The sequence below is a fragment of the Ruditapes philippinarum genome, unplaced genomic scaffold (assembly GCF_026571515.1).
Source record: "Ruditapes philippinarum isolate M1 unplaced genomic scaffold, ASM2657151v2 ctg228_1_1_1_1, whole genome shotgun sequence".
NCBI lineage: Eukaryota > Metazoa > Mollusca > Bivalvia > Venerida > Veneridae > Ruditapes > Ruditapes philippinarum.
In genome coordinates, this window is record NW_026856125.1 from 343,230 (window position 1) to 370,947 (window position 27,718).

The 27,718-nt window shown below is 32.7% G+C and overlaps 1 protein-coding gene across 9 annotated transcripts in view; it reads left to right on the forward strand.

The window, feature by feature from the left end:
• The window catches only part of LOC132745464 (prolow-density lipoprotein receptor-related protein 1-like), a 190,797-nt gene that overhangs the window by 112,725 nt on the left and 50,354 nt on the right, over window positions 1–27,718 (forward strand). For all 9 annotated transcript variants that reach the window (XM_060734397.1, XM_060734401.1, XM_060734402.1 and 6 more), the window contains 5 exons: window positions 15,462–15,593; window positions 18,424–18,663; window positions 19,388–19,513; window positions 21,186–21,308; window positions 21,761–21,877. In XM_060734397.1, coding sequence (XP_060590380.1) covers window positions 15,462–15,593; window positions 18,424–18,663; window positions 19,388–19,513; window positions 21,186–21,308; window positions 21,761–21,877 — 738 coding nt within the window. The remainder of the gene's footprint in view (window positions 1–15,461; window positions 15,594–18,423; window positions 18,664–19,387; window positions 19,514–21,185; window positions 21,309–21,760; window positions 21,878–27,718) is intronic.

The following is a 27,718-nucleotide window of genomic DNA, read 5'->3' on the forward strand; positions in this document are numbered from 1 at the left end:
GGCAGACTCGAAAAATGAAACAGAATCAGACACCTCAAACCTAGGTAATATCTCGATTTTTTGTAGTAGAAAATTCATAATCTACATTCTTTCAGTTTGTTACAGAACAATATTTTATAACTCATTTTTTTGTAAAGATTATTATATTTAAAGATGCACTAAAACAAAGAAAGATGCTGTATTGCAAAGGCACTCTCCTGGATTAGACTCCTATGTATTTTTCAGGAGTAAAACTTGTATATTACACTAAAGAAAACAGTATGAACCTAATAATATATACTCCTGGTTTAGACCCCTGGGTCTAATCAATTGAATCTGGTAAGAGCTATAGTATACATGTACCTTGGTATTAATTCTGATTGGTACAAGACAAGAATGTTCCAGAATGAAGAAAGAATTTTTTTTAACCTTTAATGTTTAAAATGTATATAAGAATTTTAAACAATGGTTTAGACCCTGGGACTATTCCAGGATATATAGCCAAAGAGGCGAGAGTACTCCATTTCAAAGTTCTAACTGTTCCAGCAGGACCATCACTATATTAATAGTAATTTGATTTCAGATATTTTAATAAATAATTCAGCATAAATTGTTTTAATGCTGTGCTTATATTTGTGATGCAGTTTTAAATTTTCTGGCGTCTGTGTTGCTTCTGATGGCAATCTGGAATAGACCATTATGTTTTTTAGTTTGATATTTAACCAATATGGTATAAGGCTATTGTAATTATATACTACTGGCTTAGAACATGGGTTCTTATCCAGGATTAGACACAATATTATGGTGTGCCAAAGCAAAATTCTGAAATATTTTTATTCTGAGTTAGAATCTTGCTTCTTAAGAGGGGTGATTTAGGTGGCCAATTATGAAAAGCTCAGTTGATTAGACCTCTGACTGTCACTCCTGAGGTCCCAGTTTCAATCCTGGGTAGGTCCAGGGTTCGATCCAGTAATACAATGAATAAATTTAGGATAAATCATCATATCAGAAAGTTCTCTGAAAAAAAACAACAAAAACAACAAAAACAAAAAAACATTTATTTTCGGGATGGAGAAGTGTGATCACATTTTCTCAACATGTTCTTTCTTAGGTTTAAGATATTGAATACATATTGTATACAAGAAATATACCTATGAATTGATTTTAGGAAATTCCAAGTTGAATTTTTTTTAATTATTTTATTTGCAATTTTTCTTTGACATATGATCATGAGGATTACCCAATTGACCTAACCCACTACAAGAATTTGTAATATAAATGTCAGTAATAACCCTTTCCCTGCTGAAACCTTTGTCACCAACAGTCTAGCTCTATACTGGTGACCAGCACTAAACATCTACATGTACAAAGCCAGTATCAAAAGAGTTTTTTTTTGTATTTTATATATACATGTACTAGTATTAAAAAAATGGTAAATATTCCTTGTGCAGTGACAGCAGTGTTGAAATTGATAAAATAATACTGTTTGAAAAATAACAAACTCCATATTTTCACTATTTTCGGTAACCCTTAAAAATGCTTTGTTAACATAGCTGAAATTACTAGTATTACATGTACTAGTAAATATAATGGCTTCACTTTAAATGGTACATGTAACATATAATGTACATTAGCAAAATGTGACAAGAAGCAGATAACGAAATAAATGAATAGCCCAAAACATTATGACAATTTTCACGCATACACATTTCAAATCATATTATTGATACTAGAAATATTTTAAGATATCCTGTTTCACTTAACACTGTTAATTATCATGTAAGCATTTTGTAAGTGTTTTTCTAGTGGCAATGGCCCATCCAATAACATTTATAGTTTCCTCATAATTATTGAAATGTGATCTATATGTCTTTTTTATAACTGAAAATAAAAGTTGAAAAAATTTTGACCAACTATACTATATACTAAAGCATGGAGATATTCTTTATGAAAAGAAAGCTGTGCTTAAATTTTTTAACTGTAATAGCATTTAAAGATGGATTCGTGTTTTTTATAACTAACTTGCTTCCTGTTGGTTATTTACAATTTCAAACTTGTTAAAATCAGATGAAAAATGGTAAATTTGTAGTATTTTCTGATGACTTAAGGTGACAACGGAGTCAATTATCACTGAAAATACCTAAAATGAGATTTTTTGCTAAGAAGATTTATCAACCTTTTCTGAACACATTCGTGATTTAATTTTGGAAGCAGTTAGTCCAAAAAATGTGTTTTTAAACGTTTTAAAACGGTACCTATACTATTTGTATCTGCTATTCGCCTAACCTGTCGATTATCGATAACGCTCCGCCCCCTGTTGAGGCATCAATGAGGGAAATCGGTAGTTCCATATATCCGTGAATTACAGGTCCATACTGGTCCATACTTCTCGTAATACATGTATTGTACAACTACCGTACATCTTTTATGAATATCTAAACATTTAGCCTTTTTTATAAATTAAGAAAGTGTCGGCCAATGTACGTAACATAATGTATTGAACTTAAATAATTAAGCATAGCGGCAAATCGCACGACCGCGGGGTCGATTAAAAATGTAGTTGCTAAAATATCCATAATGTGTGAAAATAATTTGCCTGTCCCATTAATCTGATATATATTACATTGAGCTGATAGACTTTTGTACAGATTCAAGGGCTTACTTTACATTCAACCTCGTTTTCTAACAATGTGAAGTAAAACAACAACAAAAACAGACAACATTTTTTATGTGAACGCCTATATATGACTTGTGGTAAGGTGTCCAAATTTCTTAACCATTTTAAATTGTCTAAGGATGATTATTTCTCTATAAAAAAAGATGTTAAAGTATATTCTCAGTGAAAATAAATTGTTCGCCAGTAAATCGGACACAGTACTAATAAATCTGGGACAAAGTATGAAATTTATTGTCTATCCCGGTAGAAACTGGATCTCTATGCCGTGCATAGATGATATTCAAAATAGAAGTCAAGAAGGCCAGATCATAATGATCGAGTAATACCTTTTATTTCTATTAAAATATGTGAAGCATCATCAATTTGGTGCAAAAAATATATAATATCCCGTTCTTATTTGTACATTTACCATGGACTTTTTTAGACTGTCAGAAGCTCAGTTTTTTGTTATTTTATTTTATATTTTAACAGAATTTCATACACGAATACACAGGCAGAGTGACACTGGTATAATACAATAATAATGCTGATGATAATAATAATAAACTTCAAAAAGGAAACAATTTAATTAATACCCCCCTAGCGGTGCGCAAATGCGTTCCATTTCCCCCCACTGAGTGCCTCAAATTTTACCGATAGTCACGTGACATGTGCGACAGATACCAGACGGATCGTAAATCACGTTAAGAATTGAAGAAATTTCGGCTATAAACTGATATTAATCAGCAGCTTTTTAATTGGTCAGATGTCACTGGTCATAAAATGTTGTTAAAGTATGTTACCACAACTTGTGACCCTCTCTGGTGCGATATTTTGTGTATTATGCAATTATTTAGCGTGAAACGTAGGGGTCCGAGAGAGAACAGCCGATTTATGACACTTCGTTTGATGCGGGTCGGACTAACTTTGAATCGGCATAACTTTTTTAATAATCAAGCAATTAACATGCGGTTTAAAGCACATGAAAGGAAATTCATTTACGGAGGGAACCGTGTCAGGGATTTTTGTTTGCTTAATCAGCGACTTAATTATCTTTAATTACGTAATATGTATGGTGAAAAAAGCCGCATAAAATGTTTGACCTTACGTAATATTTTTTTGAGAAAAGATAGAAAAAATTTGAGACACGGTTCCCCAGATAATATAAGTATGGTTATTTTCCAAAAGTTTGATGACAAAAAAATAAAAAATGACTTTGATATGACGTTTTAAAATTTTAGGATTTTTATTCAAAATCAATCATTTACAAAGGCATTTTTTTCAAATATGTTATTTTTTATGATGATCAACGACATTTAATGCACAAAGATTAAATAGATAACAATTATTACTAAAATAACTTGGTTTAAATGACATATTTGTGAGTACCACGGAAAGTGTCTGTTGTCACCTTAATCAAAGTTTGTCAGATTAAAACAAGATGCAAGGTGGAAATAGAACAGCTCCCAGAGGATGGTCATTTATAGGAAACTGTTTAATTTCTAGAACTTCTTATCTTCCTATAATGTAATATTAATGTTTTCCATGTAGCATTTAAGGAAATTTTACATTTTATAGAAACTTAAAATGTGAAAATTTCCTTTCCACAAAATACTTGAAAAGAGCATAAAGTAAGGGAATTTGTATAATTCACTTTATTTTTCTAGACATCCAATTTTAAATGATTCTCCCTCAGTAATGATCTTAAACTGATGAACATCTTAGATTAAGTGGGTTTAATGGCCTCAACTGTGGTCAATTGATGGTTACCAGGGAGACCAATAAGCATGTGATGTAAACACTGTCTCCAAGGAGACCAATAAAATGAAATCCTTTGAAAAAACACAATTCAATTAGTTTTCCAACATTTCCAGGCTGGCTGTGTCTGGATGTGATCATGTCTCAGACTGTTTTAGTAGTTTTGTGGAGTGCATTCAGACACTTTAAACGAGCCATTTCCTGTCTCATATAATAGAAGATTACCTGATATAAACATGGAATTAGATACAGGGGTATTCCTTTATTTCCTATCACCATCATGATCAGGCCAATTTCTTTTTAACATTTGTTGGATTTTTAGTTACCAACATGACCAGGCCCCTTTTTTAAAACATTTTTGGAATGCATAGTTAATATAGTGTATTGAATGTATTTGATTGGAGAAAATATTGTCAAAGGTGACATTTTTTCTATAGCAGAAAATTTGTCTTGGGTCATTAACCCTAAGCCTCCTGACTGCAATTGATTCTTCATAAGTGACCAGTTCAGACACATTTAATTATGGTCTGCACTGCTCACTATTCTGTCAGTATATCCTTAAAATGATAAATGGTTTTGTCAAGATTAAAAGATGGACAAGTCCATTTAAGATATTAAGCATGATAAGTGTTAATGTAATTTTTAAGGGTTGAAAAAGCAATGTACATGACATTGTGGCATTCATAGTATTTCTTCCAGATGTAATATTGTGTTATGTATTTTTGTTATTCATGCACAAATTGCTGCATAGTAATGAAACTTAGCTACCATGTACATTATGTTACTATAAATAATATGACCAAAGAGAATATAAATTAGCATCTTTAAAGCAGCACGCCTCCAGATTCTCGTTAATTTTCATGAAAATTTTGAAAATGTTTTTGAATGAATAACATTGTGAATTAACCAACAGGAAGCAATTTACATATTATCAATGACACTTATAACCAACGTAAATGACCAAAAAGTAGTCAAAATATGCATAAATAACCCTTACTGCGTTAGTAACGCAGTAGAAATAAAGTTATAAATATTAAAAAATCAGTCATTAACCGTACATAACATGTAAAATATTACTTGAATCTTGAATCATTTTACTTTTCTTAAATTCGTAGTACATATTTCTTAAGCTTGATTTAATTGAAATATTTTGACTCATCTGGAGGCATGCAGCTTTAAGGCTTATAGTTATAAATGTATTTTTTCATAGAAAAAAATGGTTAAGCGATCTCCTTCCAAATGCCATAGTCCATACCATACCATTTAATGCTTCCAAGATAACAAAAGGGATTTATAATACTGATATGGGAATAGAATGGTCAATAAAATCACTGAGCCTTTTATCATGTAGAGATTTAACTTTCCTTTTGATTAAATAACTAGCAACAGCTGCACTCTCTATCAGTTCTTTATTCTCTAACATGGAAAATGCAAATTTATATACATGTATTAATTCCTCAGTAAATTTCTGAATCATAGATTTCAATTTTTCATTTATAAAGATTTTTTTTTCCCAGTTGAATCAACCCCCTCCCCCCGCCCCCCCCCCCCCTGCCTAAAAACTCAAAATACAAAAACAAATCAAACAAACAAAAAACTTTGGTCAATCAATGATAATATTCTGCAGAATTTTTCCATTGCATGACTGTTCTTAAATGATAAAGTGGTTATTCAAATGAGAATTCAAGTACAATATATTGGTTTTTGAATTAAATGGCATTGCTTTGCACGCAAAACAGTAAAATTGCATTACCAAGTTTTAAGGATCATCAAAAAATTGTTGAAAGATTTTTTTTACAAGATTGGAAAAAATAGATTGTCTGCAGATGCCAGAGATAAAGGAAACAAAAGTAATTTTACAAGAAACTTTTTATAAACTTTTGAAAAAAAAAACAGTCAGAAATTTAGAAGAACCACTGTGTAAATTATGATATTTAATTGGAACCTCACTGTGCCGGTTACGAAACCTGGAATGATGCCACATGATGTCTGTTAACTGTGTCAGTACATACTACATGGCACTAGGAACAGTCTGAATTATTAATTAATACCAAACCTAAATCTAGCAAAAAGAAAATCAACATCTCCTTTAGATTGTCCGATTGTTTGTCTGGGTTTAACAGCACATAGACGCATAATTGGCCATACCCAGCAAAAAATAGACACATTACTGGCCATACCCAGCATATAGACACATGGCTGGTCATACCCGTAGAACAATATGATTGTTAGCATAAGATTATTAAAACCTAAAACAAGGGTTAGTACAAAGAAGGTTATAAAATGAGTTAGTTAAATCTTAGAATACAGGTTTATTTCTTTTAGGTAGTTGATCAATGTTTTAGAAGGAACCGAATCTCCTTTAGATCAAGTGTTGTTCCTAGGACTGTATATATAACCATAAGGCAAATGAAGTCATGGCACTTTTCGATATTAATTATTCATCAGTGAAATTATTTACATAAAGCATAGTTAATGTAATACTTTCCTAATTAAATTTTCTGACTCTTTGTTGTTTTGGCATATTGGAACATTGGTCTGATGTAAGGCTGTAAGAAAATTATTCTTGTATTTCTATATGCTAGAGGGTAGGTTTATTTATAGATACATAACAGGGCTTTTTTTCATACTAAAACAGGGGCCGATATAAGGCCCCTTCACAATTCAAAATTGCAAAAAAATTTTCACAAAGTGGTGGAAAAAGATCACAATTTCAAAAGAAATTTCACAAAATATTGGGACTTTGTCTTTGAAATAAATTGTTTACCTTCCAGTAAAAGGTGATTTACACCAATTTCAAGAACACAGAAATAGTTCTGATCAAGTTAAATGGTTTTAGCACATGTTAAGCAGGTTAAAGTACCTACTTGAAGCAGATTTTCAAGTTTCATAATGTCGCTAAATGCCAAATAATATGTAATTTTTTTCACAATTTTATAAAAATCACGCTTTTTTTTCACAAAATGAACAGGTCCAGGCCCCTTCACAATTTGGACAAAAAATGCCCTGCATAATTATATTATAAGTTGTAGCATCAATAATTTTGATAATAGAGACACCTTTTTCCTGTTACTGGCTTCTTTCCCCAAAACCCAAGGGATAATTTAATTGGGAAATTTTTATATAGATCAGAAATTGCCTGTGTTATAATGTCATCGAAAAACAATCTGAGATCTTACATAGTAATTAGTTAGCATCCGTTGATTCCTCAAGGGGCTGTCTGTGCGATACCAGAATAATATTATTGCAATTTTCAGCTACATCAAAATAGATTACAATTACATGTATATATAAGTATGTTGATTAAACCCATATATACCTTGCAAAATTTGTACAAAAGATTCATTTGGCATCCAAAAGTAGAGATACATGAAACTTCTGGAGCTGAGATGGAATGCTTTTGGAATGTTGGTGGTTCTACTCATGTACCCACTTGTGCCGAAAACTATGAATGGAGGGGCACCTCCGTCTCTGCAGGGGGCAGCAGATTCAACCCATGAATCCAAAACAGACAGTCTGCTCATGGTCTGCACTCTTAGCTATTCAGTTAACAAACAGTGAATGATTCTATCCAGATTGAAAGATGGATGTGTGTGTGTTGGGGGGAGGGGGAAGAGAGGACAAGTCTATTAAACATATAACAAATCTTAGTGTCAGGCACGATGACATGTTGCCAATCCTCTTTTAATATACTGAAAGTGCAAAATGTACATGCTTAAGGACAATATAAAATAGATTATACTTTTTTCAACTAAGAGCACTTTTACATCTTGAACTTCCACTTTGACATAAAAACATTGCCTGTATAGGATCAAGTTTTGTTTTAAAACATCAGTGTCACATATCAATTGATTTAGGAAGTGTGTCATTTAGAATAACTTAAAACACTATCATTCAAGTGACTTTTTGATTAAATTGATGTACTGCTGAAGCTTTAACATAAAGCTTGTTTTTTTATTGGCTGATATTTTATAATCATTTATAGGATCATCCTTATGATTTTTCCATGATTATCTACTTCATTCAAGTTTCCTTGTTTACTTTGGTAAAACTTATAAAATACAGTGTAACCTGTGCAGAGAGGCTCCCTCTAGAACAAGTACCTCTTTGCAAAAAGATTTCAATTCTTCTGAAAGTAACCATCCACAATATATTAAATTTCATCCACAGCAACACACTGCTCTCAGCATCAACTAAAATGTTACCTGTATACAATAACAGTATAAATTATCCCAAAAGAAACAGTTCACAATGAATTAAATATCTCTGGAGAAACACCTCTCCTCAACAACAACCAAAATCTTTATTTCTCCCGATGGCTGTTCCTTTGCAGGGGTTGTACTATATAAGTATAATATTATACATGCAATGCTTAGACCAATTACTCAAGAGCCTTAATCATTATAGAAATAGCAAGTCTGTACATTTTCAAACATGTTGCCAGCTAGCCCAACAAATCATGCACTTTAGGGCTTTTTTATTATCTAGATTATGGACACCAGTTTGTAAAGTCGGTTGGTATTGCATAGACTAGTTGCCAGCCTGAGTTAGCTTTCAAAATTTTCCTTACGATCTCCCAAGAAAAATTATAAAATGTCCTGTTGTTAAAAGGGAAATTGAAATGAACAAGGTAATTAATAACAAGAAGAAGGTTAAAGGATACAAAAGTCAAATATTTAAAATTTTCATGAAAATTACCATTTTTGTTCCAAAGGCATGCAGCTATTAAAAGGATCAAAGGGTTTGAAATAACAAACGTGATTGGTTGAGGATGTTTTAATGTGTATAAAAAAGAGAGATAAGAAGAACCGGGGTTTCTTTGCTAAACTTCAATTTTAGGAAACATTGTTGGCGAAAAAAAAAATGCAGAGTGCATGCAAAACATTTTCAAGATAAGAATTCTATTTTGGTTACCACTATACTTCCATTTGAACTTTATAGAAGTAAATTTGTGTCTATTTTAAGAACAGTTGCATGCTTCACAATTGAATTTGAAATTTCATTATTTAACAATAGATTTTTGAAGTAAGACTATAGAAAATGTCTTTTGTACAGGGTTGCAAGTTGAACTTTTGAATTTTAAGTGATGATTTATTTGTGTAATTGTCAATCAAGATTGAAATATGTAAAGTATAGACTAAAAGATCTATATGCAAGGATGAAAAATTAGAAGCGTTTTGATTCCTCTTTTGAGTTGTTGGTAGAAGTATGTCTGCAAAGAATTTGCTGTTTTATCTTTATTAATGAAATGACGTACATGTATGTTATTGACCAAAAAGGGGCCGTTTTGAAGGAAAAGTAATTGTTGCTGACTTTTACCATTAAATTATTATTTAAAATTTCATTTTAATAAATTTACTTTCATGTGAAAAAGCGACATAGTTTCGAACTCAAGAAAAAGCTTGAAAATAGCCATGATGATCATTGCAATGTCATGTTTTTATTTTATCATTTATAATGACCAGAAATACATTGATGTGCAGTTAACACTTTAAAGCCTTTACCTGCTCTGCGTGGAGCTGAAAGTGATTAGCCTTGGCCACTTGTATAGATCCAGGCCAGCCTGCATGTCAGATTTCTTATAAAGGGGTTGCTGGTTAGATCCTCCGGCGAGGTGAAATGTCTCTGTGACAATTGATCTTGCACATAGACTGTCTTATGGTCATTTGTCTCTCACTGCTGATCATGTGGCATTAAAAGTCTATCACTTGCGGATAAATTGGTAATTACTGGTTAAGTTATCCAGGAAAAACCTAGTGTGATGTGGAACAGCTGCCAAGACATGACCAAATTGAGTAAAAAAGGGAATAAAATGAACCATCCGAACAAACAAAGGAAACCTCTTGAACCCGAGTCTTGCATAACAATGGCTGGATAGATTTCAATAATCCATGTTCATCTATATTAATTTCATGAAAATAGCGATATAAAATGTGTTGTTAAATATTCACCATGATGAAAGTTTCCCTGGAAATAATCTCATGTTGTAGCATTTCTTTTGGCTGCAGGGATGATGTATCAATAATTCCATTGGAAATAATTGGATTGAAATTGACTTTTATCGTCTGTTTTGAACGTATTGCCCGTCAATAATTTGATTTAGTTGAGTCAATGTTGGTTTTAGAATTAACTTATTCTTTTACCAGAAACACTTCAATGTTAAATCTTTGACAAAATACATTATTGATATTTTCTTTTTCCCTTTTTTCTTGTGAATTTAGATTTTATAATGTTATTTTTGTCTTGCTTTGAATTCTTTAATAGTCTTTTGTGTCTTAAGATCTTAGCTTAAGGCCTTAATTTACAGAATGATTATTAGTGTATCTGAAATCTGTTGAACTTCTTAAAGGCATATTATGCCTAAGAAACAAGTAGTTTTTCTTTCTGTAAAGTAAACAATACTTAAAATATACATGTTTATATGTTTGGTTTAAACATATTTATTAAAGCTCGATTGGGAAACAAGTTCTTGCAACTTACATTAATCTCTTTAAAGTCTGCTTCCAGGAACCAACCAGTACTGGTGTCATATATAGAGAAACATGGTCTGAAATAATTTATTTTTGCTGACATTTCAAAATTTGTTTTAGTAAAATATCAATAAAATGATGATTTAAATGACTCGTGGTTAAATCATATGACAACAGTTGAGATGTTATACTTTGATGGGCTAATTCATGGTGCACATGCATATGACTCTACTTTATAATATAATGATATGAGTGCAAACAAGTATGTTTAAACTTCGTCTTCATATACAACAAAAACTTCATATACAAAAAAAAAATCCCATAAACTTAAGTGATGTGTGTATCACATGTCAATGTGTATTCTTTTGCACTCACATTTAGTGTAAAATAGAAAGCTGCGCAACTATGACAATCTGGTTAAAGTTTTGTGGGTTCAAATCACTTACTCCTAACTTGATATGATTTCATATCTTTTTTCATCTTTTCTTTAAGGCTATTTGTACTATATTACAGCTTGAAGGTCAATTGCAAGGTTCAACATGTAGGGGAAATTCTAAGTAAATCTTCCGTCTTCTTTTAACATGAAAACCTACATCATAACAAATTGTATGAGGTTCACATATAACACATATTATACAAGAACTTGGAGCAGAATAGTTGTAACTCCTTCCTTATGTTAAACCAGTTACTACTGTTTCACACCAATCATTGATGTGCTTCAGTATGACTTAAAAACAAGCAAAACAAGCAAGCAAATAGTATGAACACAGGTAATATTATTAGCTTTTAAAAAAAGCAATAGAATTTTAAGATAAATAAAAAGACTTCCCATGGTTATTTCTTCCTGAGTTTTGTCGACTAATAAGCCACATCACGGAATGAACAAGTGTGTTTGTACTTTAATGAAAGAAATATAAATATTTGTCTCTTAACGGTATAGTTTGGCCAAACTTAATATTAAAATTGTAATGCTGTAGGCATTTTATATATTGTGTAAGTTGGACAGCAATTCACTTTTCTGTTATATTTTTTTAGACGATTAACATTCTTATTTTTCTGATATACCATTCATTATCTAACAAGATACCATTCATTATCTAACAAGATCTTATTGAAAACCTGATAAAGATTTTTTCCACATTTATAGTAGTAATGGTAAGGGGACAAGGCAAAGCATAACATTTTGTTGACAACTCTCAGTTAAATATAATTATAAAACAAACAAAAAAGGGGCTGTGGTTGTATTGTTAGGGTCACTTACTTAGTATCTCTGCGGGTATGTGTAAATATCATGTATATCCCTACACAGATTTTGGATTCTTTCATGAAGCATTATCTAATTATCTATATTACAGTTTTAAGTTTAATGCTGACTGAAAATAATAATGCACAAGGAAGTACCAGAGGCCTTTCTCCTCCTGGAAAGTGACCAGTGTCAGTCAATGAACACCTCCACCCCCTATCCCCCCCCCCCTGAAAAAAAAAATAAAATTTCAAAATTTATTGAGGTTTAATGTACATATCAAACAACTTAAGACTGCACTTACTTCTACACTTAATTTATTGTTCATTAAGATTATAGGAGATTGGTGAACCATTTTTGATGGGTTTTTGAATGCATGTGTCACATGAGTGACCTTTATACAAAATGTATTTTTTGATGATAATGATATTTAATGGAAGGATGAGAATATTTACACTTAATGTAGCCATGGTGATGATGTAGAAATAGTTTTATTTTCTTGTAATTTTGCAAACATATTATTTGTCATAGCTCTACAATGATAATTTGTAGGATAATTTTTTTCTGTATCATTTTGCCTCCAGATTCATGTTTTTTAATGCATTTTAGAAGAAAAAAATTTTTTGTATGAATTTTGAAAATAAAAATCTTTTGAACAATATAAAGTTCCATTTAAAAATGCCTACGGTAGTAAAGATATCTTGTTTTATGTGTAACTCTTAACCTGAGTTGGTGGTGTGCAACCATTGAAGACCTGAAGCTCAACCAGCATGTCAGTCTGTGCAATGTTTGCTGTACAATCAGTGTATATCTAATAATATTAAATGAATGATTTTGTGCAGATTGAAAGATAAAAAAAGTGTTCATTTAAATCTGTCCATAATTGTTAAAGTGATTGGTAGTTTGTTTAGGTTTTTGGCTAAGAGCTTGCACAAAACTACATAATGTGTATACAGTAAAAAAAAAACTTCGAGACATCGGCACTTCGACTCAATTTAATGACAACATTTCGGACAGTTGAATTGACTTACAAAAGGCATTACAAAAGGTGTGAAATTCCAGATTGAAGGTGTCAAATTAATCGAAGAACTTTGACTTATTTAAAATGTTCTCAAATTATCATGAAAACTTCGACTTGTTGAAAAAATTGTCACAGAAATTTGACTCATATATAGGTTTTAATAAAGAATATCATGTCGGATACAAGCTTAAAGCTTATGTTTTGTACTATTAACCATAACCGACTATAAATAAAGTTTGTCTTACCGTCTAATATAAGGGGGTGGGGGGACACATCAAGAAAATTTAAACTAATTAAAGTTTGACACATAACAGTTGTTCTGTAATTTAAATTGCTCTTTATATCCTGAACTTAGACGTAAGCCTTACTGATTGTCATTTTGTCAAAGTTTTTTTCAGTGAAAATTTCACTGTTCCTTTGGGTATGCATTTTCCTAGAATTCATGCTTAATTTCATTTTAGTTCCTTTAGGCTGATTATTGGTTTCCTTTGGGTTGATTAAGATGTTTTTGTATCATGTTTTTGTTATTTTAGTCCTATTTTATCCTGAGTTTAGAACTTGTAAGGTTTCAACTGACAAACAAATGAAGTTGGCTGCAAACTTGATAGGCTTTCCTGTCATTCCTCAGACACCTGCTGAGTGCTATTTTAAGAACTTCACTTCTAGTTTCTGTCAAGTTTGAATATTCCAAATGATTATCTAGGGATTTCTATGTTCCTGTACCTACTTTAAATGGCTAACAGTCTGACTATTTGATGCATATTTGTTGATATTTTCGTTGGTTTGAAACTATTTATTTAAAGCATGATTGCTACAACTCAGATTACACAGTTTCAAGTCCTCCAGGAACTAACCCAGTACTGATGCCCATTATAAGGAAACATTGCTTGGTACTCGTGTAAGGCTTGGACCCACACAATCCACAGTTGAAAAGCAGACACCTTGAGCAAAAATCCCTCCCCTGAAATTCTATTTTAGTTTACTCCATGGCAAAGTAATTAGAGTGGGATAAAATGCCTATTTTTGAGTTTGAATCTTGCAGAAGGGTTTGACATTATATCTGAAATTGATGTCACTGGTAGATTTTCTACGTGTAGGCTTCTGTTTTCATAATGATGCAAAGAAAATGATTGGAGAGGAATTTATTTCAAATTGACTACCTAGAAAAAAAATTCACACTAAACTTTTTGACTTTCTTTACATCAACAAGCACTCCTTGACTTGTTTTAATAATGAAAGACAAATTCATCATTTGAGATGGCACTCAAAAAGATTTGGCAATGAATGTTCTGTTTTGCCAATGTTGATACTATATGCTGTTATGTTAGTATTTTCTCCCAGGTATAACAACAATGCATGTTTTCTTAGATTGTTGGCAGAGAATTATTACCTGGACTACCTAATTATATAATATGCATACAGGGAAAGATAGGAGAGAATTTACTTTCCTAGAACAGGTGTGCTGTGTAAAATATAGGTTATAAAACTGTTTACTGTAAATACACCAATGTTTATAGTGATTTGAGATATAATTCAGTATTGTAACTCTTTTTTTTTAGCTCACCAAATCAAAAATAATTATGATCATATTGTATTTAGTAAGGTTACGGGTTTTTACTGGTATTTCAATTTAAATTTTGTAGCGGTACATGTATTAAGCAAATGGTCCTTTTTCATTCAATCTCCATAAGTTCTAACATGGTCAAGTTGATTTTATTTTATGAGTAGAGTTGAGTAGAGCGATATAGAGCTAGAATGGCCCTCTTTTTTTGTTCTGTCTACAGCAAATTGTTTCCATCAAACTATGTAAATAGACCACAATAATTGCATTGTCTGTAATGAAGATTGGCCTAAATAGTTGATTTACTTGAGGCCATGTATGTAAGACAACATAGGCAGGGTAAAAACTAATTACCTTAAATTACCTTATATTCAACTAGGGACAGGGACCAAGGGTAGTTGGCATTTAAAGAAAATGTAAAACTTTGATTCCTGATTAACTGTGACTTTTACTGTTGCAGTGTCCAATGTCCAATCACCCAAAAAGGTCTGTCCCGTCCTGAGAGGAGTGTCCAGTGTCCATTTCCTAAATTTAAGGTCCCATCCTTATAGGTAAAGTTCCTGCTTAAAGCCCCTGCTCTCTGATTGGACATGCATTGTATCCCAAACTTCTTTGATGACTTAAAATAAAACCATTCCCTTGACCATTATTTTTTTGGTATTATATGATTTTAACCATGGGGTAGAAATACACAAATGTATATAAAAAAAGTATCTTTTTGTCATAATGACCTTGCAGGAAAAAAATAATCTTTTTTTTCTATCTATTTACAGCAAACTTCAATTGTATTGGTCTGGGATATGAAGCTTTTGCTTGCCTGAATGGTTTCTGCCTACCATACCAGAAGAGTTGTGATGGGGTCACAGACTGTGTGGATGGATCAGATGAGCTTAATGTGGTCTGCAGTAAGTATATTTCTCATAATTTAAAGCTTGAAGAAGCGTACATGCATTTACTCCAAAGTTTGTGCAAGGATAACATTTTGGTAGAGCTTACGTCTGAGTTAGGATAACATTGTAAATAACATCTTGGTATGGCTTACCTCTGTTAACATTTTGGTACAGCTTACATCTGTGTTAGGATAACATTTTGGTATATCTTAAGTCTGTGTAAGGATAACATTTTGGTACAGCTTACATGTATGTCTGTGTTAGGATAACATTTTGGTACAGTTTACGTCTGTTTAAGAACATCTGGTACAGCTTACATCTGTTTTAGGATAACATTTTAGTACTGCTTACATCTGTTTAAGGATAACATTTAGGTACAGCTTATTACTGTGTATGGATATTATTTGGTACAGCTTATTCTGTGTTAGGATCACATTTTGGTACAGCTTACGTCTGTGTTTGGATAACATTTTGGTACAATTTACGTCTGTGTTAGGATAACATTTGGTGCATGTTATGTCTGTTTTAGGATAACATTTTAATATATCTTACATCTGTGTTATTACATTTGGTACAGGTTTTGTGTACACCTGCATATCTCATTAATCAGTGAAGATATTTACATTTATTTTTTTACACATTTTTTAAGTGTTATTAAAATTATTGTTGTAAATTCCTATTGCCCAAGACTCATTTCTGTAGCATAGATATTTACTGATTTATTCCCACTTACATTCTTAAAACAATCTTGAAAAAGGTTTTACTTGTAAGTTGTGAATAGGTAAAAAATAGATTTTCTCTATTTTGTTTTCAAAGTGTTTGAAAATTTTACTCTATTCTGAATTCATAAAAATGATTATTTACTCTTTTCTGAATTCATAAAAATGATTAATGATTTTATCTATATAAAATTATGATTTGATTTGCAGATGCTAAAAGAAATTCCACTAAAATAATGATGATGATTGAAACATGTAGGAAATGTATAGATAACTGTGTATGGATATAAGATAGATTTGACTATAGGGAAATATGTAGAAATTATAATCATAATAAATGTAATAGAAATGTCATTATATAAACATACGGATTAATCAATGAGAAATAACAATGTAACATATGTAAGAGAATGCAGCTATAAACATGTTAAAAATGTAGCAGTATAGACAGGATGCAGTTAAGAAGATAATACATGTTAGTTCTTTTACACAGTCGAATGTAGTCATGAATGCACCATTTTTTGTGGATTTTTGTAATGTATGATTGTATAGAATAGGAGGTCTGAGCTGGCTTAGCTCAATAGGGATATAGGTAGAGCTTTGTCAGTGCTATACACTGGGCATGTAAAAGAACTAAGGGGTCTATTCAGTAAGAGCCAGGGACTGGTTACCCGGATTCTCTTGTACCTCATAACTGTCTCTGGAGTCTGCTGTGGTAAAGACCCTACTAGATATAAGTGCTTGCACTTTTGTAGGATATCCTTGACCGCCTGGCCTAAAGAAAGTCAGTTCAATTCAGAGCAATCCACTGGATTAGTAATCCATGAGTGGCAGTGATTTTTCTCAAATAATTGAATTGGAAAGTGGCCTTAGCCACTTGATTTTTGGAAGAATTATTGTTAAATTGCTAATTTGGGAAGTAAAGAAGCTGTTGTAAGTTAAGATTTTTTTGGAAAAGTGTATGATTTAAAAAGAATTTCCATTGGGAAGAGGCCTTTAATGGTTCTCTGTTATATAAGGTGAAAAAATCACAGGATGGATGGTTCGATCATTGATCCCACCAGGCAAATTTCTGTGGGACACTTGATCTCGGATAGACTAAGTCTAATGGTTATTTGTTCCTCACTGCTGATTCAGAAATCATGTGCAAGTATTAGACATAATTCAAGGGTTGATTGCAAAACTGTTGTAACTTATATGAAATAAAGAAGGACTTACAATACAACAGTTTTGCTACCACCCCTTCAATATTTAGAATTACTAGTAAGGAAAGGCTGTTATGTGGATTGACTGCTGAGATTTGACCAAATGTGTTTGAATTGGCATAAAAGCAGAAAGACAAACAAATGTAATTAGTATAATACAGGCAAATTTTCTGAAATTGATACTGATCAGAAAATCTCTTTAAATTCAAAAAATTTTGTGATCTGGAATATTGCTATTTGTTTATAATATTTCCGGCCACAGAAAACTCTCATTTCTTTAAACTGCATTAATCTGTGAAGTAATTTTGATATTGGATGAACACTTTTTTTCTGGTTTTAACAAATTTGTGGAAGCAAGATTTCCACTGTCATGCATTTCCTAGATTAATTTTGGTTTAATTTCCAGTGTTCATGCAACCAATGATAAAAAGTATTGATGACTTTAAGAGATATTTGAGCCATCAGGTTTCTTGTCTGAGATAAATTTTTTCTGGTGGTTCATTGTAAAATATTATGGATATCATTGCTTAGTTATTGACAAAGAGTCATGTTAAAATAACTCAATGGGACTGCGAAAAAATATTTACTTGTTTATAATCCCCCCCTTCCCCCCCCCCCCCCCCAAAAAAAAATAAAAAAATGTGCCTGTTTGAAAAAGTGACCTCTGTTTAAGGATCCAATTTTAAGCAGCCTCCAGATTCCTGGTAATTTTGAAACTGTATTAAATAGTAAAATACACAGTAGAAATATGGTGAGAAATACTGCAATCACACATAACATGGAAAATATTACTTTTATCTTGAATCTGTGTACTTTTCTTAAAAGCAGTGTACATTTTTCTTAAGTTTGATTTTCTTTAAATATTTTGGCTCATCTGGAGGCATCCAGCTTTAACGTATGATGATATTTAACTAATTACAGACAAGCGATTATGTCCAGTCTCCATGTTCACATGCACAAACCGAACACAAGGCCAGTGTATTGCTCTGTCAAAGAAGTGTGACGGAGTAGTCGACTGCCGGGACGGTTCAGACGAGGCCCTCAGTTTGTGTGGATGTCGAACGGATCAGTTCCGATGTAAAAGTGGCGTGTGTATTCCAAAAGAATATAGATGTGATGGCAATGGTGATTGTCTTGACAACAGTGATGAAGCTTCTTGTGGTAGGTGCTTGTTGTTGATGATGATGATGATGTTGTTATTGATGATGATGTTCATACTGATAATGATAATGATGATTTTGCAGCTGATGATGATGTTGTTATTGATGATAATGATGTTAATGATGATGATGTTAATGATGATGATGATATTGCTGATGATGATGTTAATACTGATGATGTTATTGATGATGTAATTGATAATGATGATGATAATGATGATGATGTTCTGGTGATCTCTTTCAAAGCAGTAATTTGTATTTATGTCATTGATTTATGCTTAACTTTAGGATGAGGCCAAAACAATCTGCTTTACATATTTAATGGACCTAAATTTTCAATTAGATGCTGAAGTTTTTCTTTTACTTAATAAGTTGTGAAAATGATACCGTGATATTTCTGTATCAAGAATGTCCTCATAAAGTGTGTGTGTATTAATTAAAATGTCTTGGTAAGATTCAGCATAATAAAACATGTAACATTATACATGTATAGTCACATGAAATAGCATGAGCAGAAAATGAGAACTTTTCTTGGCATAATTTTCTGGTACAACATTAATGAAATAATTTAATTTAAAAAAAATCTGATTGTGGTGCTGATATTTGTTTTTATGTTACGATGCTTAATCATACAAAAGTTGAATTTGGTTTTGTAATTATTTCAAAGTAACTGATTGAGTCCCTGTATTTCACAGTATAAGTGAATTTATAAGTATAATTTTCAGATGCTACTGTATGCCAAGAAGGGCACTGGAAATGTAAAACCGGCAAGACTTGTATACCAGAAAACCGGAAGTGTGACAGCCATTTTGATTGTGGTGACAAGAGTGATGAAGCAAATTGTACCCAAAGTATGTTCTTTTTTTCTCCAAATTCTTGAAATACATATAATTCTTGTGATGTGATGTGTCACACATGAATATCTGGAAAAAAGTGATCCCTCAGAAGCACTAAAAACAACAAAATAACATGAAAATTGCAGACTCTGTTTGATTGAGTCTGTACATGAGGGATAATGATTAAGTGCAACACCCCGCACGCCCCCAAGCATCGGCTTTAGGGATACTCGATTTTCAACACTTGTAAGTGCTGGACTCAACTTTCCATTGTAGCTCTTGCTCTTTTCATATTATGCTTGCAGAAAATTTTCTGTACAGCTATCTTTTGATGAAAATATGTAGTTACATTGTGTCATAATTTGTGCAAGCATATCAGGAAAAAGTTCAATAGCTACAATGGAAAAATATGATGAAAGATATATTGAAAAATTAGCAAATATGGTCTAGTGGTTAAGGTGCCAGCCTCATAACTCAGGGTTGATGGGTTCGAGCCCTACTCGGGTCACAACCATGTCTCTACATATGGCACCAGTACTGGTTAGTTTCAGGAAATGGACTCAAAAATGATTAATATAAGTTGCAAAATCTTGTTTCGCTTAGATAACTATGCTTAAACTAAAGGTCATGGTAACTTGTACCTGTAATAAGAATAAGGTTGTTATAATAATAATTATAATTGAAAAGGTGACATATAAAGAGTACATAATAAACATACAACTTTATTCCAATATGGCCTTCTGTCTGTAAATATTTACATATATAAGGTGGTAACAGAAGAAACAACAAATGGTAATAAATTTACAACAAACACTCCTACAAAAATACATAGAATTTTCACAGAAAAGTATTAATTTATATAAATTTGTTTTGTATAGTTAAAGTTCCTCAGAACTATCCTAACTATTTACTTGTTATGTTATTGTACTTGTTCATTTTTAAAAATGTGACACCATATCACTTAACAGTTATATTTTGCAAATTTATGCCCATACTATACTAAGATATTTTCTTTGATGAATCATTTTGTTAAGGTTAATTTTAAATTAAAATGTCAAAAGATATTCACTGTAAATTTAGGTAACCTGCTCACTATAGAAAAATGCTTTTGTAAAGGGAAGGCATTTTTCCTGAATTATTTGCCTGATTTTCTCAAAAACAATAACAGATATTCATTTCAAACTTTAAAGCTACATGCCTCCAGATGAGTCAAAATATTTCAATAAAATCAAACTTGAGAAAAATGTACTAAGATGTAAGGAAAAGTAAAAAGTTTCAAGATTCAAGTAATATTTTACATTATTTGTGTGGTTAATGATTGATTTTTCGGTATTTACAACTATATTCTAATGCGTTACTAACGCAGTAAAGGCTATTTATGCATATTTTGACCATTTTCGGGTAATTTACGTTGTTTGTAAGTGCCGTTGATAATTTGTAAACTGCTTTCTATTTGTTAATTAGCAATATTACACATTCAAATACATTTTCAAAATTTTCATGAAATTAAGCATGAATCTGGAGGCGTGCTGCTTTAAATACTTGTTTACTATCAAAGGAAGGTTAGGTAATTCTGCATAGCAGTTTTGCAGAGTTATGTCATGTTTTCTGGTTTGCTCTATTGAACATAGAAAAGTTGCTTCTCGGACAGTTTTTGTTTATTCTATATTGTTTTATTTCTTGTCAGTCACGTGTGGTACAAACATGTACAAATGTCAGAGTGGAGAGTGTATATATGAGAACTGGAAATGTGACAGAGACTTTGACTGCGATGACCATTCAGATGAAGTCGGTGACAAGGCCAACTGCAGTAAGTTACCATAGCAACAAGATTATATTTTGTCTGAAAATTTGTTGAATCATAACAATTAACTTTGTGATGGTGTCTTAACTGTGCAATTTTGAAGAAAATTAATCACCTAGTAGAAAAAGTTAGTCTGTTATTTTGGAATAAAATATTGAATAAATATATTGTATTAAAATCCAGTTATATTGGTTGCTGGGTTATATTGGGTTATATTGGAGATAAAAGGATGACTTGAATGGCACTGTTTTGTTTTTATGTAAAAGTACTTTTTAAATTTTTAAATATCATAAGAAAAATTGAGGCCCATAAGAGAAATGATATTTTACAGATTTTATATACATTGTATATATAAACTTAAAAAGCCTGTCAGATATTGAATATTTGAGATATGTATTAGCTTAATAGGGGGGGGGGGAATAGAAAAGCAACAACATTTATCGAAATTTTATTTTCAGCGTATCATTGTTCCAAAGAACAATTTATGTGTAAGAATGACTCGTCTTGTATCTCGATGTCATGGGTATGTGATGGTAATAATGATTGTCAAGATAAGAGCGACGAACAGCAGTGCCGTAAGTTATTATTGTATATGCTCGTATAGAGTGTAGGACAAAAGCCCTCCCATCAAAAAGTGACAAGGCGGACAAAAGCCCTCCCGTGAGATATATGTAACAATTTTAATATGTTGAGTGCATTAAAAAACAAGAAAATTTGTGTAGAACTACTTTGCGTTGTTCGGTACCCATTCTTCTATTACAATCCCGCAAATTGTGATAGAACTGTATTCACTGCTAACGCAGCGAATACAAAAACCACAGGTATTTAGCATACATATTTATTTTTGTTACGGGAGGGCTTTTGTCCGCCTTGTTAATTTCACGGGAGGGCTTTTGTCCGCCCAGTCATTTTCATGGGAGAGCTTTTGTCCGCCTTGTCATTTTTTGACGGGAGGGCTATTGTCCGGGAGGGCTTTTGTCCGTTTCCCGCTCATATATTGACTTGAGATTAGTATATAGTTAATAAGATGTTGCAGTAATATTTTGTTTTACAAATATATTACAGTTTGTTAGTTAGAAATAATAACTTTTCAATAGTTTAATTGCTGTCAAGTCGTTAACATAGGTAAGGTTTGAGGTTTTTTGAACCGTTTTTGATCGGAACTTTACAGTTGCTTTGTTCTAAATTGACCAATTAAAATTTTAATTTTTTTTTCCATAATTATAATGCTGTTATTAGGATCTTACGTTTAATGATGTTTAGGCAGATGCTGTTTGTCTTGAATTACGCACCTGTTTAATTGTTGTTATAACAAGAAAAGGTTGACTTTTCTGTTCATTTCTTGGTGTAGTCATAACATTTTGACAAGAAAGTTTGAATTCAAATGGATTGTGTGACTTGTCTTGGCTTTATACAGTTTTAGTGACTGTTTAGAAATTCATATGGCATGCATTTGGATAAAAATTTATATCTTCATGAAATATCATTGCATTATTCAATCATTGTGTTAAGTCGCTCAAAATGCAAGTGTTATCATTTAAGCCCATTTGTTATAAAAATAAATGTTTTATTTTTACTCTAAACTTTTCTTGTTGTAGATATGTGAAAAATTATGCATAATATAATATTTGTTATAGTTTATGAAATTCATCAACCACATCGAATAAATTGATATTATGTTGGCCTCATACTTAAGTAAAAATGATTTAGTTCAACTTGATCAATAAATTCCGTATCATGGAATCTAAACCCATTGGATATCCTGTATTTATAAGTTAAAGAAACATATATTTTGCCTGTATCATTATTATAATATTGCATGACAAGATATTACAAAATGTAAATGTGAAAAAGTTGTATATATTAAAGGTAGACCAGATGTACAATGAGGATGCTGATTACATTATGTAGTCTAGGTTATTTGGAAGCTTGCAATGACTCATTCATAATGCTATATGTAAATTTCCTGTCCAGGCACTTATATTATGATATAGATACCGGTATACATATTTTATGTATTATATACTTGTCTTGGAAATCTAAGGTTGTTCTCCCCTTGAAAGAAAAACAAACTAAAAAATATTCAATATTGAAGAAAGTGAAAAAATGATGTTAAATTCAGTGTAAAAAAACAACCCAACAAAACAACAAAAATAATCAGCAGACAAACAATTTCAAACATACAGTGAAACCTGTCAACTTAAGTTTTGAAATTGTAACAGCGATCTTCTTTGAAAAAAATTTAACAGTAGTAACATTTTGTCAGGTAGAAAATCTTAAAAAATTCTGATGAATTTAGTTAGTTACATATTTTATTCGGAATTGTGGTCTTAAACCGAGGTTTGACTGTACTTGAATTTCATCAATTGCGTACAAATATTCATTAGTCTGCTGATTCATATATGGTGCCTGCTTAGGTCAGAAATAATGCACAATGGTATTCTGCAGCCAGTAAAGCTGGAAAGTCTTCTATGACATGTATTCAATATAGTTGTGTAGTTGTGATAAAACATCATCCTCCCCATATCCCAGAGAGAAAAAAAAGAGAGAAATAAACAAAGATATGGAATGAGTAGTGTGAGGTGGGGAGGGGGGTGGGGTGAGTACATGTTTTTATGATGATTTATTTCTATTTAAAGAATGACCGAGGTATTACCCATTCATTAGCATATTTATAAACTAATCTGGGCTTAATGTGTATTATTTAAAGGTTGTAAAGTAACAAAAACAAAGTTATGCCATCAAGGACACTCGCAAGCACCATATGGTCGACTCTGATAAAGCATTATATGTATGAAAAGGACATGTTACAGTTATTTCACCATCTGTATGTTTACCATTAAATGAACAGTGTAAAATTCAATAACCTACCTTTATAAGATCGGAACATATTTAATATTTGATTGACCAGCATCCATGATTTACCTAGTTCAGCTTCTTGTTTAATATTTAGTATTATTTTAAAATAGAGAAAAACAGAATCCCTAAAGAAAGCCCAACATGGCAAAATTGAAAATGTTGCAAGCTCAATTTGATTGAGCCTGTTCATGGATGGTAGTGGTAATTGCAAGCTCCCTCGATGCCCTCTAGAATCGGCTTAAGCAGAATTCAACATTTAACATGAACTTGTAAAATTTTGAATTTTGAAATGTTCACAGATGTGTTCATATGGTGGTTCATTTGTATGTATTTAAACAGTTTAATGAATGCAAAGTATAAAAAGAATTGATAATTTTAGATTTTGTACAGTTAAGATTGGGACATTCCTGTTCAAAGTTTAAGGGATTTTAATATCAAATCAAAAAAGAGGTACATATAGTATAGAGTCTGGTCAGACAGCATGGATGTGCAGGCTGGCCTGGCTTTATACTGGTAGCAAAGGCTAATCACTTTCAGTTTCGGCATGGTGAGGGTTAACCCTTTCACCGCCATAGGGACGGCTTAGGCCGTCCCTGTTATTTTCGGCGTATTTGCCATATGGACGGCTTTAGCCGTTTCTATAATAATAATAGTAATAATAATAAATTAATAATGATAATAATAAAAATAATAATAAATATAAAGAAAATTATGCCATCGTCAATAGTTATTATTATACTAACAGATTTGGAAACATATATAATTATTATAATACTAATAACAAATAATAATAATTATATTAATTAATAATATAGTTATTTCTTAGAAAATCCTCTGGCAAATAGGTGAACAATAAAACAATAACCCTTTGGCAGCGAAAGGGTTAAATCATTTACAATTTATGGTACTTCTGACCTTCCGCTTTGGGACCTGCTGACGACCTGCTTTTGGACTTGAAAAAAAAGTCAGTATGCTGAGCTTTGTCAAGAGAAGCTTATAAAATAATTCATCCATCAATTTTCCTTGAAAATCATTCTCTTTGGTTAACAGACACGTTGTAAAAAAATATCTTTAATGGCTGACATCTCAGTGTGATGTATTTCATATTTATTGACTTCCAAGTAAATATAGATTGTCAGTCATCTATATTTTGTTTGGGAAATGGGGAAGTTTTTCTCACAGTCTCTTTCTTATATAGAATATGATTCATTCTTAACCATCCCTAAATAAAAGGGAAAAAATCATACTGTTGACTTGTTATGCCTGTTGATGGCTGATATTGCTGACAGTTTTGTCTGATAAGCTAGAACATTAATCATGGTTTCAGATATCAAATATGGACAGAACAGACAATATATGAGCCGCGTCATGACAAAACCAACATAGTGCGTTTGCGACCAGCATGGATTCAGACCAGCCTGCGCATCCACGCAGTCTGATCAGGATCCATGCTGTTCGCTTACAGACCCTATAACAAGTAGAGAAACTGATAGCGAACAGCATGGATCCTGATCAGACTGCGGGGATGCGCAGGCTGGTCTGGATCCATGCTGGTCGCCAACCCATTATGTTGGTTTTGTCATGACGCGGCTCATATATAAATATAAGAAACCTTCTAAAATAACATGTGTCTAGGGAGCCAGAGACTTATCTATATGCATAATGCATATGAAACTGTCTCTAAAGGCAAGAGACTGTCTTTTTTGGAGTATCTCCATAAAAGAAAAGAAATATTTACTTTACTGTAGACGCAATATGCTGATGGTTTCACCACTGCTAATTTGACTTTTAGTGTAGACATAAAATTTAGAATTTAAGAGGCTCTTTGAAATGTCTTATCTTTTAGAGTTTGTTTTTTTTGTCAGAGAAAAGATTGGTCTGCAAAATATTTTAAGAGAATATTTGTAAATGTATTCTAAAATGGCTGTATTACAGAAATTAAACCAAATTTAGAATTTACGATTTCAAATGATGCTGTTTTTTTTCTCTCTTGATGTTTTTTGCAATAATAAGCTTAAGTCAAGAATATTAGCTTTGGTAAAACAAGATACTTTTGGCTTTGTGAATAGGGCAAGATTTTATCTCCCTAAGTAAGTGCAATAAGAATGAGTTTTACATTTAACATGATTTTAATTTCTTTGTCAGATTAAGCCTCGGTCTCACTTACTCCCGGCAGAGCCCAGGACCATCCCGGTAAGTTACCGGGATGATCCGGGACGATCCGGGATGAAATTATTGTTGCGGTCACACTTACCCCGGCAGCACTACGGTAGTTCCCTACTAACCACCCAGGATGCGCTCAGGATCATCCAGGCAGAGCCCAGGTGAAGCTACGGTTCATGCCGGTGCTTCCCCGGTCGTTCCCGGATGACGCCGGAAGAGCCCCGGTTGACCCAGGCAGAGCCCCGGTCGATCCAGGCAGAGCCCCGGCAGAGCCCAGGACGATCCAGGCAGAGCCCCGGTAGAACCCCGGTGGATTGAAAACGCCCGAAAATAATAACTTTGATACATAATTTTTATTTAATATAATATCTATTGTTCCAGAATAGTAATTCATGGTGATTTTCTGAAAAATCCTTATGCCATACTGGATAGAAGGGAAATGGGAAGGCTTTTAATACAAACAAGTTCAATCATCGCAAATTGTCCTTATTCTTTTGAAATGATCCGGGCTTTGCCGGGGCTTTACCGGGGCTCTACCGGGATCAACCGTAGCTCTACTTTTATCCTCCGGGGCTCTGCCTGTAGTTACCGGGGCTCTGCCGGCATATACCGGGGCTCTACCGTAGCTCTACCGTAGCTCTACCGGCTATATCATACCCCGGATCATCCCCGGTTTGTGCCGGCAGACCTACGGTATAACCCCGGTCGTTCCCGGCAGAGCTAAGGATGAAGCCGGCAAAGCTATACCTTCCCGGATCATCCCGGACCACCCCGGTGATATTAAATATTTTATTCCATCCGGGGTCGAATGCCGGATGTTCCCGGATCATCCCGGATCATCCAGGACGTTGCCGGCAGAGTTACGGATGTACCCCGGTTGTTCCCGGTCGTACCCCGGTCGTTCCCGGATCACCCCGGACGTGTACCGGGGCTCTGACGGGGCTCTGCCGGGGCTCTGCCGGGATGTAAGTGAGACTGTAGCTTAAAGTAAAACTTTTGGTAAAATATTTGTGATGTTTCTTCCAAGATATTAACTGTTATAAGTTTTTTTTAGATCAGTGGGTAGAAGAAAATTATTTCACAATTCAGTTCCATTCTATGAATTTTAATTGAATTGAATACTGCATCATAATTTACTTTTAATTTGAGAAATAGGAGAAAATATTTGAGAACAGCAGAACGTTTATTGAAACTTGTATGTTGTTATATTACTGATATTTGAAAAGTCACAAAAGAAGTTAAAGTTTTAGTCTGCTGGTGGCGATTGAATAAACATATGCACCCAGTGATGACCCAGATAGGCTCACCTCAGTGCAATAACTGACCTGTTAAATTTAGAACAACTTACTCTGTTACTATGCCATCTGATCATGGTCTGCACTGTTTGCTTTCCA